This window comes from Bombina bombina, chromosome 3 (assembly GCF_027579735.1).
Source record: "Bombina bombina isolate aBomBom1 chromosome 3, aBomBom1.pri, whole genome shotgun sequence".
Taxonomy (NCBI): Eukaryota; Metazoa; Chordata; class Amphibia; order Anura; family Bombinatoridae; genus Bombina; species Bombina bombina.
In genome coordinates, this window is record NC_069501.1 from 611,759,655 (window position 1) to 611,775,227 (window position 15,573).

Below are 15,573 nucleotides of genomic sequence, written 5' to 3' on the forward strand. Positions count from 1 at the left end.
CAAAAGGCCCTTTTAAGGGCTGGTAAGGTAAAAGAGCTTTGAACTTTTTTAATGTAGAATAGGGTAGGGAATTTTTTTATTTTGGGGAGCTTTGTTATTTTATTAGGGGGCTTAGATTAGGTGTAATTAGCTTAAAATTGTTGTAATATTTTTTAAATGTTTGTAACCTATTTTTTTATTTTTTGTAACTTAGCTTTTTTTATTTTTTGTACTTTAGTTAGTTTATGTAATTGTATTTAATTGTAGTTATTTGTATTTAATTTATTTAATTTATTTAATGATAGTGTAGTGTTAGGTTTAATTGTAACTTAGGTTAGGATTTATTTTACAGGTAATTTTGTATTTCTTTTAGCTAGGGAGTTATTAAATAGTTAATAACTATTTAATAACTATTCTAACTAGCTAAAATAAATACAAAAATGCCTGTAAAATACATATAAATCCTAAGATAGCTACAATGTAATTATTAATTACATTGTAGCTATCTCAGGGTTTATTTTACAGGTAAGTATTTAGTTTTAAATATGAATAATTTATTTAATGATAGTGTAGTGTTAGGTGTAATTGTAACTTAGATTAGTTTTTATTTTACAGGTAAATTTCTCTTTATTTTAGCTAGGTAAGCTATTAAATAGTTAATAACTATTTAATAGCTATTGTACCTAGTTAAAATAAATTGAAAGTTACCTGTAAAATAAAAATAAATCCTAACATAGCTACAATATAATTATTATTTATATTGTAGCTATATTAGGGTTTATTTTATAGGTAAGTATTTAGTTTTAAATAGGATTAATTTATTTCATAATAGAAATATTATTTATATTTATTTAATTAATATTTAAGTTAGGGGGGTGTTAGGGTTAGTGTTAGACTTAGGTTTAGGGGTTAATAATTTTATTACAGTGGCGGCGGTGTAGTGGGGGGCAGGGTAGGGGTTAATAAATGTATTATAGGTGGCGACGGTGTAGGGGGGGCAGATTAGGGGTTAATAAATTTAATATAGGTTGCGGCGGGGTCAGGGAGCGGCGGTTTAGGGGTTAATATGTATAGAGTAGCTTGCGGTGGGCTCCGGGAGCGGCGGTTTAGGGGTTAACATATTTATTATAGTGGCGGTGGGCTCCGGGAGCGGCGGTTTAGGGGGTACTAACTTTATTGAGTTGCGGGGGGCTCCGGGGGCGCCGGTATAGGGGGTAGAACAGTGTAGTTTAGTGTGGGTGCTTAGTGACAGGCTAGCAAGAAAGCTGTAAAAAAGCCGAAGAGCAGCGAGATCGGATGAGTGATAACTATCACAGTCCGCTGCTCATCGCCCCGTACTTGGTGCGCGGCTTTTTGACAGCTTTTTTGATAACTTAGGCAAATTTTTGCAGGTCCGCGGCGGCGATGTGAGGTGAGTTTAGGCGGGCGTATTGGGCCGGCGAAGACAGGTAAAATAGACACGTTGATAACTACCCCCCTATGTATGTAAATTTCACTATGTTGATTATTTGTGACCTAGTGGTTACCATGACAACCATTTTTTTGGCGGTTCTTTTTGTCTAATTGGGGGGTCAGGTTTAAACTATATTTGGCCATATAGGCATTGATTTTTGTATCACTTGTGTCTGAGGAAGGGGACGTCAAATTCCCGAAACGTTACACTTATCATAGTAAATTTGAATTTTGAAATATCCAGCGAGTGCAAGTTTCTTTCTATTCATTATGTATTACACTAGCACCCTGGCAGATGACGGAAGGTGCGAGTGCACATCTTGGCTACATTATACACACACACACACACACATATATATATATATATATATATATATATAATCTATACTAGATGAAAAGTTAATCAAAATCTCTACAGAACACTCTATTAAAGTTTATGGGGATTTTCATATATAAGTCTGTATATGATTAATTTTTAAACTGGAAAAGAACTACTCAAATGCTAGGATTTGATGTTATTTGTGTAGCTGCCAATAAACACAAATGCATTCAGTTTGTAGGCGACTAAGTACTAATACTGAAAAATCCCTACAAGTTATTGGTCTCTCTGCACTAAATATTAGATTATATAGAGAATATAACTAGATATAAGAAATCTCTTTCAGAAATAACCTGCAGATCAAACTGAACATCCAGATGAATAAATAACCAAACACAGGGAGAATTTCAATCTTAAAGGGACAGTATGAGCCTTGTAATTACAATATATTTCTGTTGTCTTGCTATAGAATGGCAAATCAGCCAAGTCTAAATGTTTTTAAAACAAACTCCACTTATTTGCCTTATTTGGAGGAGTAAATTCAGGCTTTCATCTGTAGACAGCAATGGCTTGGTCATATTGTTAGTATAAAGTTCATTGTATTGCAGTTGTTACCTCTTAAAGGAACAATATACTCAATTTTTTTTCTTTCATGATTCAGATAGAGCATGTCATTTTAAACAACTTTTTAATTCACTTCTATTATAACACATTTTTGTTCTCTTGGCATCTTTTGTTGAAAAGCAGGAAAGTAAGCTCAGGAGTGTGCTTGTGGTCTGGAGCACTAGCAGCAGTTTTGCTAGAATCTTATCCATTTGCAAGCGCACTAGAGGGCAGCACTATTTCCTGCCATGTAGTGCTCCAGGTGCCTACCTAGGTATCTCTTCAACACAGAATATCATGGGAACGAAGTAAATAGAATAATAGAAGTAAATTGAAAACTTTTTTTAAATTGTATGTTCTGTCTGAATCACAAAAGAACATTTTTGGTTTCATATCCTTTTAAAACCAATAAGGGAAATATGAAGCAGGGAAATCATAGTCTGCACATTTAGTCACCAATCAGCAAGCTCTACCCAGGTGCTGAACCAAAAATGGGTTGGCTCCTAAGCTTACATTCTTGCTTTTTCAAATAAAGATACCAAGAGAACAAGGGAAAATGTTTAATATAAGTAAATTAGAAAGTTGCTCAAAATTGCATGCTCTATCTGAATCGTGAAAGTTTAATTTTGACTAGACTATTCCTTTAATCATCAGGTCCAGAGTGTGCAATTTTAAACAATTTTCCAGTTAACTCTTCTTAATTAATTTGCTTTGTTCTCCTGGTATCCTTTGTTAAAACGTAAAGCTAGGTAGCCTGATATGGACTTAGGAGGGTCCACATGTCTTTAGCACTGTGTGGCAGCAGTGTTTGCAAATATAAACATAAGATATAACATTGCTATAAACATTGTTACAAACATTTGTAAACATTGCTGCGTGATATCCTTTTTGAAAAGCAAACGTAGACTATGGGGGATATTTATCAAAGTGACAACTGAAAATACTCTTAAATACTGCGTCGTATTTGTCGTGAGATTAATCCGCCGTAGTTATCAAAGCGTCAAGATCGTCAAATTTTTAAATGTGTGACGAAATATATGCTCCTGCGATCTTAATCCGACGCAGATTGATGCTTGCGTCATTACAGATGTTTCGAATTCACATTCGACTCTATTTATCCCTTTTCTAAATTTATCAAACATTTAACAGGTACGCTCGCGTCTATTCCGACGCAGCATACCTAGTTTTCAATCCGCAACCCTTGAGGCCGCAAATGTCATAGAAATCAGTGGGCGTCTGAAAACACAGAAAGTTTATGTTCGATGCTGCAAGAGAAGCAGGGGGTGTCAATCAACCCGATCATATAGGATCGGGCGGATTGCAGACCGCAGCCTCAGAGGCAGCAGACCAGTTAAGGAGCAGCAGTCTTAATTGCTGGAGGTCCGTGCGGAAACAGGGGCATCAGGGGTCGTTCGGCCCTTGATTAATCGGTCCCAGAATCTGAATCACAAAATAATTTTTTGGGGTTTCATATGCATTTAATTAAAGTATTTTGTTTTTCCACTTGTATGTACCTTTAATGGAATGAAACCAAGGTGTACTTGAATGCAAGTCATTGGGCAGTTTTTGAACATCAGCTGAGTCACTTTCACTATATAAATATGAAACTTGAATTAATGAAGTGCTGAAATTTGACTTACACTTTTAAAAGAAATAGGGGTAGAATAGTCTTTTGGACTCTTATCTGCCGTCAAAATCTAGGTTTAGTCAAGCACATATACACACATATACAACAACTCAGTCACATACTACACACATTCATGCTCTCCTGAAAACACATCCTCACATACATACTACTAAATATACCTAATGTAATTGCCAATATACAATTGGCATATTGAAAGCAGAGAAATAATGGTTTCCTTACATTAGTTTTCTTTTTTTTTTTCTTCTTTATTTAATTAGGTAAAAGGTTTATTAGGTTAAAAAGAAATGTTAGCTTATGGGAATTGGAAAGAATTTTCTGTAACATTTATTTATTTGCTTTGTTGCCGCTGGTTACCTAGTCTGCATGGAAGCTTTTTTAATGTCCCTCTTGTGTCCCTTAGATCACGAATGATTCCGATTTTAATATATTTTTCAGTCCTCCTTATGCTTTCAGGGTATTAAATTCTTCCGTAAATACTCTCCCAGCGCTGTGCTTTTGTGAAATCTGTGGCAGTCTCATTTGCAAATCTTATTAGATTTATCAATGGGGTGGTAGTTTTATGGCATTATGATTACAACTTGCCCACTAATATATTACAATACAATACAGCAATAATATTTCCAGAAATGTCTTTATGAATTTATAATAGATTAGTTTTTTCCATATGTTGTTCAGTAGCATGATTTAGCTGTTCACCTCTTGTAGAAAAAGGTGTAGAGGGACATTTTAATGTTCTAGTTTTATAAACTATGAGAGCTTATAAATGTTGTACTGTGTCAAATGAAATAAAAAGTACGTTTTTATTTGCATTTAATATGTAAAGGACCAAAGACAGCCTTAAAAGGACAGTAAAGTAAATATTAAACTTTTGTTTTTAAGATAAAAGGGCTCGCCAGAAACAGCAGTTATGAAGCAGCGGTCACAAAGACCGCTGCTCCATAACCTGTCTGCCTGCTCTGAGCAGGAGGACAGACTTCGCCGGAAATCAACCCGATCGTTGATTGACACCCCTCTGCTGGCGGCCTATTGGCCGTGAGTGTGCAGGGGGCGGCGTTGCACCAGCAGCTCTTGTGAGCAGCTTGTGCAATGCTGAATACGGCGACAGACCTTGATAAATAGAGGCCATTGTGTGCAGTTTCAATTGACTTCTATTATCAAATTTGTTTTGTTAAAACTAGTTAGACTCTTAAAAGCTCAATATCATCCACATGCCTTTAATATTCAATGGTAGCAGCATCTGCAACAATGTTTAACATTGTTAGAAACATTGTTACAAACACCGCTCCTCTTGAGTGCTAAAGACACAAGCACGCTCCTGAGATTCTACAAGCCTACCTAGGTTCACTCTTTAACAGAGTGAAACAAGTTAAATTATAGAAGTAAATTGGAAAGTTGTTCAAAACGGCATGATCCATCTAAACCATGAAAGTGTAATTGTCCCTGACATTTGTAAAGGATTAAAAGAGTTTGTAGTAGGCTCTTTTTTTCCAGAAGATTAATGCAAGTCAAGGCTTTAAATTGAAGTGTAAAAGAATTATGGTTTATTTGCTAAATTGCTCATTTACAGAGACAGTAGTTGGGACAAAAATAAACTAACTAATGTAAGTTTAAATCTGATGCTTGAAAAAAATTCCAGCAGAAGTGGTATGGACAAATATAATAAAGTAATTTAGCAATGCCTGGCATACATAGAGTATATGGCTGTGTAAATGATGTAGCCTACATGTGGCAAGGTAGGAGATACCAATGGAAGAAATCTTCTTACGGGGTAAATTTTCTTTTACTGGTCCTGTCCAGAAATATTTGGTGATAGTATACAAATGCTCACTTTTTTTTTTATTATTGTATTGTAACTAGTGTCCAGAAATAAAACAGTGCATTGTGTTAGGGAAGCAGTCATAGCACATAGGAAACACAAAGCAACAAAGTTACACAAAACAATTATTTTCATTTAAGGTTTGATGCCGTACCATGGCATTGTTTGTCAAAACCAGATTAAAAAAATTGTTGCAGTAGTTCTAGCCCAACAATTGTCTTCAATGTATTCCATTCATTCTGTTGGTCATTACTAAGCTTTGATGTCCAGTAAATGGGTTACAATAGTAAAGAGAATTAAAGACTAACCAGCAGAGAGACTTTGTGAACAGAGTCTTCTATCTTGGCCTTGTCATTGAATATAATATAGTATCTTGGCTGATATCCATAACTTTTTTGCTGTCAATGCCTGCTTGAGGCTTTGTGTCAGTAAGCCATGGCAAAATATAAGCTTGATTTGAGGATGAGATATATCTGTGGTTATGGATCTAATGCTCAGAATTCAGCTAAATATTATTTTGTCATAATCTCTTTAGTAAAAAAACAGATGGAAATGAAATCCAGAGGAGTGAAGCTTCTTCCTAATAAAGACAGCAACCAGAAGACGTCAGTGTGTAAGTGTTTACATCCAATTACTACAACTTCATGCATTGCCATTACTAGATCATGCATCCTACTCAAAGCTGTCTTGATGTGCCTTATACCATGGACCATATTCGCTAAGCGGGAGGGGAATGCTTAAGTAATGCCTTGTTTTCCTCAATGCCATAAAGTCTTTAAAAGGACCATTTAGGTATTCTAGTAAGGTCATTCTAGGTAGCTTAAATGAATAAAGCACAATAAAAAAAATCTCACATAATCATGGAATGAAATAGCATCTCCTCACTTTAGTATTCATACATTATAAACCAGTACATACAATTAATAAGCTCTTCATTTCCTGATGGCAAACTTGGCATAAACACGGCCATCTTGTATTTCTCAGATAGATTGCAGCATTCTCCTGCTTTAAAGGGATACCTGACACCTAATTGCACATGCATGTAAACCATTTCCTACTTTTCCAGATCAGCGTGTTCGCTAAGTAATTTGTGCCACAAAGGTGTATTGAGAAATCTCCTTGTTTTGCAGTGAATAAAACAATGATACTTCTAGCAAAATAATTACAAATTTAGGATGGGTTATTAGAAAACTGTTCCTACTAATCTTAAAACGTACATTTTATTATTTCAAGTGAAATGTGTTTAACTGCAGAGAATGACAGATATAAAATTAGGGAGATGTAGCTCTCTATTCTAAAATAGGTTATCAGAATGCAACTGGAATATAAGAATTCTCAATACATAATAAATTAAATGATTGTGTACCCAAATCCCTATTACTTTAAAAAAAATGTTGAAAAAGAGGAAAAACATTTTTGAAGGACAGAGTCATCCTTATTCTCTTTAAACTTAAAAAGAAAGACATGAATTTATGGTGTGATTTAAAATTAATAGTATATTATTTTTATTACTCCATTGCCGTTCCTGCAGATTCATGCATGTCATGCTAGTGTCTTATTTATTCAAGCTTTCAGGTTGTTCTTTAGCACCTGTTTTTTTGGACGCTGCTGTCTCTCCTTATTATTGACCACAGACTGCATTGTTGGGTACAGTACAAACAGTAATATCCTTGTGTAAAGGAGACTGTTAATATTCTTTATACATCAGCTGTAAAAGGTCATCTACAAATTGTGCTACTTCTAAGGAGGTGCCAGGTGATATAATGTATCTAAGAGACCTTTAAAGAAATGTTTGTTTCAAGCTTAACCATGACCTCTCCAGGTAATGCCAATGGCATTAGCCTGCTGGCTGCCAAAGAGGTATGCAACACTGAATATCTAAAGGGTTAAATTGGTGATATATTTGTGTTTTTGTTTCCCGTGCCTGTTTTAGGAACATCTCCATTAGGGCAGGTGTTTTCTAATTTTGTGACACTTCGTTACAGTAGATACTAAGGAATTAATGGTAACAAAAGGAGTGAACAAACTGTGAATTCAAATAAGTGTTTTTAGAAAGCCGTCAAACAAAAACAAAAATCTCCTCTACAGGTCATAAATAACTTCCTGTTAAAAAAAAGTAAAATGCTGCACAGGTGAGCCTATACATCAGCATCACTTTAGATTATTTGTGGGATAATTGGAGATATTGGAATTATATACCTTTTTGGGTATTTTTTCTTCTTTCTCCTGCTACCGTCTCTCACTCATTCAGTGGGGATTTGGTAAATTGTAAAAAGGCCGGACAATAACTGGTCTTAAAGCTTGTTGCTCCGTTCTTGTCCCACTAGTTTACTGACCCTAACATGTCACAACATCCAGGTTACTATCACTGGGCAATCTTCATTTTCCTTGTTTAGCATATCTTGATGTTTCCAGTGATAAACAGATATTTAGCTCCATACAGAATTGTGTTCACCATCTCCAGGAAATTACACCTTAAAGTCTAATGTAATGTTAGATTTGTATCCCATAATATCCAGTAATTTTTTCTTTCAGATAGAGCATGCAATTTTAAGCAGATTTCTAATTTACGCCTATTATCAATTTCTCTTCATTCTCTTTCTATCTTTATTTGAAAAAGAAGGCATCTAAGCTAAGGAGACTGACAATTTTTGGTTCAGAACCCTGGCACTTGTTTATTGGTGGGTGAATTTATCCACAAATCAGCAAGAACAACCCAGGTTGTTCACCAAAAATGGTCCGGCATCTAAACTTACATTCTTGCGTTTCAAATAAAGATACCAAGAGAATGAAGAATATTTCGCTTAAAATTGCATGCTCTATCTGAATCACGAAAGAATCAGTGTCCCTTTAAGTACAATTCATTCATTTATCTCACTAAGAAAGGTATATTTTCAGTAAATTATTTATTGCTACTATATATGAGAAAGTATATTGTTAAAGGAACAGTAAACACCTTGAGATTTCTAATTTAGCTGTCTGATATGTTATTTTATAGCAACACAACAGAAATGTCTTGTAATTAGAAGGTGTTTACTGTCCATTTAAAGGGACATTAAGCTCAAATATTAATTTCTCATCAATTTATATATAGTGAAAAAAACTTAGAAATGCTTGTTCTTGTAATTTAAGTCTTATAATTGTAATTTACCACCACCCCTCCCTCCCGAGATGCTAGAGTGCATTCTGTGGAATTCAGAGAACACTGTCCTTTCTACATGCTGCACAGGGATTATTTGATATGTTAAACGTTGTTTGAAAGTAAATCATGTTTTCATGAGATACTTTGAAACAGCATAGATGATAACATAAACAAAACTCAAGAGATTTTTAAAGGTGTGTGTCCCTGCAGTGCCAAACTATGCAAATTTAACAAAATTCTGATACACACATACAAAAATGACTTTAATGTCCCTTTATCATGCATCATACTCCTTAAATGCGTCATTATATTGCTGTTTCATACAGTCATATGTCAGTTTTAACTGATACTGTAGACTAAATGAAATAGATTAGGCTAAGCTTGTGTTTATAGATGTACACACAGGACATCTCCTTATCTATGCTGTGACTGAGATTGAAAGTACGGTTCCTATTGTTAAACTGTTCCACACCAGCCTTGGCATGCTGTACTTTACGGCCCTTTTTGTCTGTAGATTTCAGGAATCTTATACTGTTTTATAGACAGATCAAGAGGATTATGTTTCACATATAGGTTATTTGTCAAGTGGAATATTGTAACTATCTACAGCAATGCTACTTCTGCATGCTTCCATATTTGTTTTTTATGTCATTACTGATCTCTTTCATCATTTCTCAAATAAGAATCAGTTTAGCACAACTTACATTCATGTGTTTATTATGAAGCACCCTAATGTGCAGGCAGAATATAACAAGTGATTCTTTTTCTTCATATTTTTCCTTAAAGCGATACTGAACCCAATTTTTTTTATTTTGTGATTCAGATAGAGCAGGCAATATTAAGCAACTTTCTAATTTACTCCTATTATCATTTTTTCCTCATTCTCTTGCTATCTTTATTTGAAAAAGAAGGCATCTATGCTTTTTTTTTGTTTCAGAACTCTGGACAGCACTTTTTTATTGGTGGATGAATTTATCCACCAATCAGCAAGAACATCCCAGGTTGTTCACCAAAAATGGGCCGGCATCTAAACTTACATTCTTGCATTTCAAATAAAGATATCAAGAGAATTTTGAAAATTTGATAAAAGGAGTAAATTAGAAAGTTGCTTAAAATTGCATACTCTCTCTGAATCACAAAATAAAAAAAATGGGTTCAGTGTCCCTTTAAAGTCATCAAACAAACATGTAATTTGAGGATCACCAGGCAAACACACACAGACACTTACTTCTAAGTCTTTCCTTTATATATATATATATTGATTTATCCATTTGCAGCAAAATTGTGAATTATTGCTCTCTCTTTGTTTTCACTTCTCTTATAGTTTTCCATCCCATATACTGCTGTGTCATTTTACTAATGATATTTATCCAAAATACCTTTTAATTTCATTCCCTTTGTTTGTCCTTTTTACCTTTAACGTTTCTCAACTCCATATTTGCTCTTATTTGTTCTATTACTAGATCCCTTTAATTTCCTCTTACCTTGTGCCTCTATGTACGCTCTTATTCTCATTTCCTCTCTTTATCTTTATATTTCTAATTTTTATTTTATTTTTCTCCCTTTATGTTTTCATTTCTTCTTTATTTTCTTATCTAAAATTCTCATTTCCTCTCTCTAGCTTTGTGATTTAGTTCCCATTTCCCTTTTATCCATTGTGGTTATTTTTCCTCCTTTATAGTTCATATTTCTGTTTCCTGTTTCCTCTGTCACCCACCAGGTTTATTTATTTATTTATTTTGCTTCCTTCTCAGTTCTTTTATGTTTAAACTTCCCATTTCTTCTATTTTTTAATGTTCCCACTTCCTTATTCTCTCTCTATTTTATCATATCTAAATTGATCATATCCTCTCTCTTTCTTCATTCCTTTATTTCCAATTTAATTTTTGTCTCATTATTGTTATTATTATAAATATTATTGTTACTATTCCTACCCATTTCATCTAACTTATTGTATGCCATTTCCATCTCACCTTTAATGTCTTTATTTCTTTTAAGTTTTTGACACAATTTCCCATTTTCTCTGTACCTTAGGCTATATTTTTGCTATCATCTCAGTTGCTTGTGTTTTTGTTATTTCCTGTTTATTGCTTAAAATATAAAATAATTTCTCTCTTTTTCATCAAAAATTGATTTTTTTCCCATTTATTTGTTTTACTTTCTCATGCTCCAGTTCATTTCCATTTCCTGTTTTACCTTTCCTTCTATTCTTGTATCTTATTTGTCTTCTTTTTTTCCCTTTCTGTTTATTTTTACTTGTCTGCCCATAATTCCTACTGATGTCCTATCCTCCAGCCTCAGATAACACACTCATCTTCCTGTCTCCTCTATCCTCTCTTGAGGTCCCTTCTTCTTACAAGGTCTCACGTACCAGACAGGCTTTATAAACTGTATTAAATATTTACTCATGTATTACTCATTACCTTGACACTTGGTTTCCATGTGCTCTCTCACATTTCCCAACTAATGAAGCATCTCTCAGGGAGGTGACAAGTCAGTAGACTTTACAGTTAAAGATAAATGTCCCTTTCTGATGATCACCTTATAGCTTTGTGCATATCTACAAATGTGTCCATACTGAATATAGGACATTTATTAGTATTCTTATTATTCTTGTTATTGTTTAACCAGTGTTTGCAGATTTGTTCACACCAGACAGTATTGGGCTTTGTAGTATTTACATGTCTTTTCAGCCTTCCTGCTATTTTATACAATTTCAGTTCATTTTAAGATTTCTATCTCTCTCATACATTTTTATTCCTTATTTCTTTGTGTTCCCATCTTCCTTTCCCTCTTTATATGTATGACCCTCTATAGACAGATAAATAGTAATTACTTTTTAAGAACTGTATTTTACAAAATAGAAAAGAGGATTTGATCATCTTTTTGCAAATAAAAGAGGTCATGTTTGTTTTTATGTGGCTATTCAGGACATGTCCCCATTTGTGGAGTGCTCCACTACATTTATACATACCATGGGACTAAAATATTTTTCTTACATTATATAGTAAAAGCCTAATTTCATACTTGCCTGCTGGAATATATATATATTGAATCCAATAAATATTAGAACTTTTTTCATAAAGCATCATATCCTCAGAAATCTACATAACTCATAGATTTGTCATTCCTTCCACCCATGGATTTATATTAGAGAGGAAATGTGGAGAAAAAAATTCAAATGGGTAACTAAAACATTTATAACATAGAGACTTGCAAAAGAAATGCAATGTTCCATGCTAGAGTCTTTGCACATTTTTAGTTTTTATTTTATGTGAGTTTTTACATTAGTATTCATTAGTTAGACGCCATTACTCCAGTATAGATTTGATACCATTTCCAAGGGGGGGGGGGTGATAATTATAGCATATAGTGTTCTCATTGTAACTGTACATACTGCTTATCTGTGTACTAATAATGTTTACATCACAAGCTCTTCATAATTTAGTGTCTTTTTGAATTGAGTATGCTATCTAGCTATCAAATTCTCTAATCATCTCTTAGTATAACAAGTTGTGCCATGATCCATATGAAGCAGACAAATGTTTCAAAAAATTGGTCTGTACTTTGTGTCTTGTGTGATACTTCAGTTCATTTTCTTTAATACATCATCACTTTATGGACAGTGCGAAGTTAAATAAAAACACCACACTTATTTTTATTTCCTACAATATTCCAATGTTATTTTATCAACAAAAATAGGAGGAATGTATTTTCTGCTGCATAATGTGTGTCTGTGAATGGTTGATGATGAGGGATCAAATGGAAAGAGAGAAGAAAGGTATATAAAAGTATATAATCTGTTTGTAAGTATATTATTGAAATGGTGCTAATGACTACTACATCCTTCAGCTTTGTGTGTGTTACCAGTAGTGTGACTTTTCCACCTAGCCGTGTGTGGAGTGATTCCTTTCTGTGTATGCTTTCTCTTTTGCATTTTAGTAACTCAGGTGGGTGTGTACCAAGGGCACCACTTGTGTCCAGATCCAGGAATTCCGGAACAAGGAAAAAGAATAGGTTCTGATTTCAGGTGAGAGGCCCCATTTTTCATGTTTTTTTTTTTTTAATAAAATTGTATTTCTGCTGGAACTCTGTATAATATATAATATAATAATAATAATAATAATAATAATAATAATTGTGTAATCTCTGGTATTATGGTTTATAAATATATATATATCCAAAACACAGTTCCAGCAGATCAAAAAAACGTTTTGGCTTGGTTAGATGTGTACAGTAAAAGTAAATCTAAAAAATACATATCGGTATGTAAGACTTCGCTGATGACACTTCATTTACTACAGGGGACTTGAAATTTGTTTTGATACAACATATTCTATCAATTTTATTAAACCTGAAAGCTTTGTAGTCAATTCATGAATAATATATATATATATATATATATATATATATATATATATATATATATATATAATCTCCAATGCAAATTGTAAAAGTGCTTTGCTTAAAACGTGTGTACAGCGTATTCCTTAAATGAGTAAGAATGGAGTAAAAGTTTTTCATCTTCTTGTGCTTATGCTGGGAAAATCATGTGTAAGTTTGGAAAATTACTTGTTTAAAATTAAAAAATACAGGGCAATTAAATATAGTTTTAAATACATTACATGTGGAGCACTATTGATAGCCAAGGTGTGCTATGGATATCTCAGGACTGTGCTAAGATTAGCACGAAATCTGGAATTACAAGGCCATAGTAAAACTGAATAACCAGAGAATATTTAGTGTGGTCAACATCCCTTTAGAGCACTCTATACTTTTAATGGATGTTACCACCCTAACAAAGATGATATAACAAGCTGGAAGTTATGTGTTGCGCTCAAGCTCATATTAATTATAAAAAATATATGTTTTTAAAAAAAAGTGTTTTAAAGGGATTTTATGGGACCTATTTATGAAAGGCCTGATGGACATGATCCGACATTGCGGATCATGTCCGACAGACCTCGCTGAATGCGGAGAGCAATACTCTCTCCACATTCAGTCGGCCACTAGCAGAGGGGTGTTAATCAACCCGATCATATTCGATCAGGTTGAATTGCCGAGATGTCTGTCCGCCTCCTCAGAGCAGGCGGACAGGTTATGGAGCAGCGGTCCTGAAGGCTTGCCAGAAACACGGGCCTTCAAGTTCCATACAGAGCTTGATAGATATGCCCCTATATGTCAAGGTGTTTGACTAAGAAGGGTCCAAAGGTGTATCTCTCTCTATCTGTCTCTCTGTCTCTCTGTCTCTCTCTCTCTCTCTCTCTCTCTCTCTCTATATATATATATATATATATATATATATATATATATATATATATATATATATATATATATATATAATGTCTGTATATATTTGTATGTGTGTATGTACATAAGTACATATACATACATATTTATTTATATATATACGCATACCTAGACATACAAATACGTACATGCATACAAATACACACACACACATATATATATATATATATATATATATATATATATATATATATATATATATAAAGTGTTGCTTGGGTGTTTCTTGATCTGTGCTGTGTATGTTGCAAATGGTTATTTTGCTCTAATTACTTCCTCCTGATATATTTCAATGGCAGCTCGTTTCTGAATATTCCACTATCATCAAATGGAATGTGAAGGAAAAAGGTATGGAGTTGAGTTTCAGAGTTCAGCGCACATAGAATGGAGAAAAACAAAAACAAAAACAAATTATGGTGCAGTATGTCAGTACTAGGCAATCAAAAACTAAACGTGAGATTTAAATGTGCTCACCTTGTTTAACCTCAAACATGTGAGGTATGTTGGAAGCATGGAGGGGATGTAATCCCTATCTGTGGTAAAGATGTTTCCAGCTGGTATGCAGAAACTTTTAGCAGGTGGAAATCTTGATATCCCTGGAGTAGAAATATGTAGGTATTTCAGACAAACTTCTCCTCTCTGGAGTTAGGTAGAGACACTTTAATTCTTTTTGCTGGATTTCTTTCCTTGTTGCTGTTTATTTCTTTTCCCCTTCTTTATACTTGAAAGGCTTCTCCTCTCTGGAGTATGGTATAAACTTTATGTATGCAAACCAATTAGTGCTCAGTTTACATACTATGAGATCAATTGTGGATATTAATTGCAGCACTCATGAGATGTGTATAAATGATGCTTGCAAGGACACAAAGTGACATTTAACCTCTTAAGGACATATGACGGAATTTTTCCGTCATAAAACAATTGAGCAAACTGAAAGCTGTGTCCTTAAAGGGTTAAAATAAAAACACTTTTAATTTCCAATGTCCAATAAAAAATGATAAACAGAAATCCTCTTTGATAATAGTCCAGATCAGGGACACAAATAGGTGAGCAGATGAAATATAGTATATTTCTTTAAATCCGGTAGTGAGTTTTTTTATCAGGGCTGGTGCAAAAACAGCTAGCTGATAAAAATTAGTGATATTGTGGTATAGGATGCTGTAAGTACAGCTGGAGGTAAATTCCTTGTGGTGGTTTTGAGCTCTGAAAAGCTCCCAGAGTTCAGGTGGATAAGTTGATGTTTATGATGGAAAACTGTAATAAATAGTTACATGAACTGCTGTAAATACAGCTAGATGATGATTCCT

The 15,573-nt window shown here is 33.9% G+C and overlaps 1 protein-coding gene across 1 annotated transcript in view; it reads left to right on the top strand.

The window, feature by feature from the left end:
• Positions 1 to 15,573, top strand: part of LOC128652451 (CUB and sushi domain-containing protein 2-like) — a 1,617,569-nt gene that overhangs the window by 919,366 nt on the left and 682,630 nt on the right. Inside the window, 3 exon segments of the mRNA XM_053705390.1 lie at positions 6,353 to 6,430; positions 12,902 to 12,989; positions 14,842 to 14,844. Of these exon segments, the coding sequence (XP_053561365.1) occupies positions 6,353 to 6,430; positions 12,902 to 12,989; positions 14,842 to 14,844 (169 nt within the window).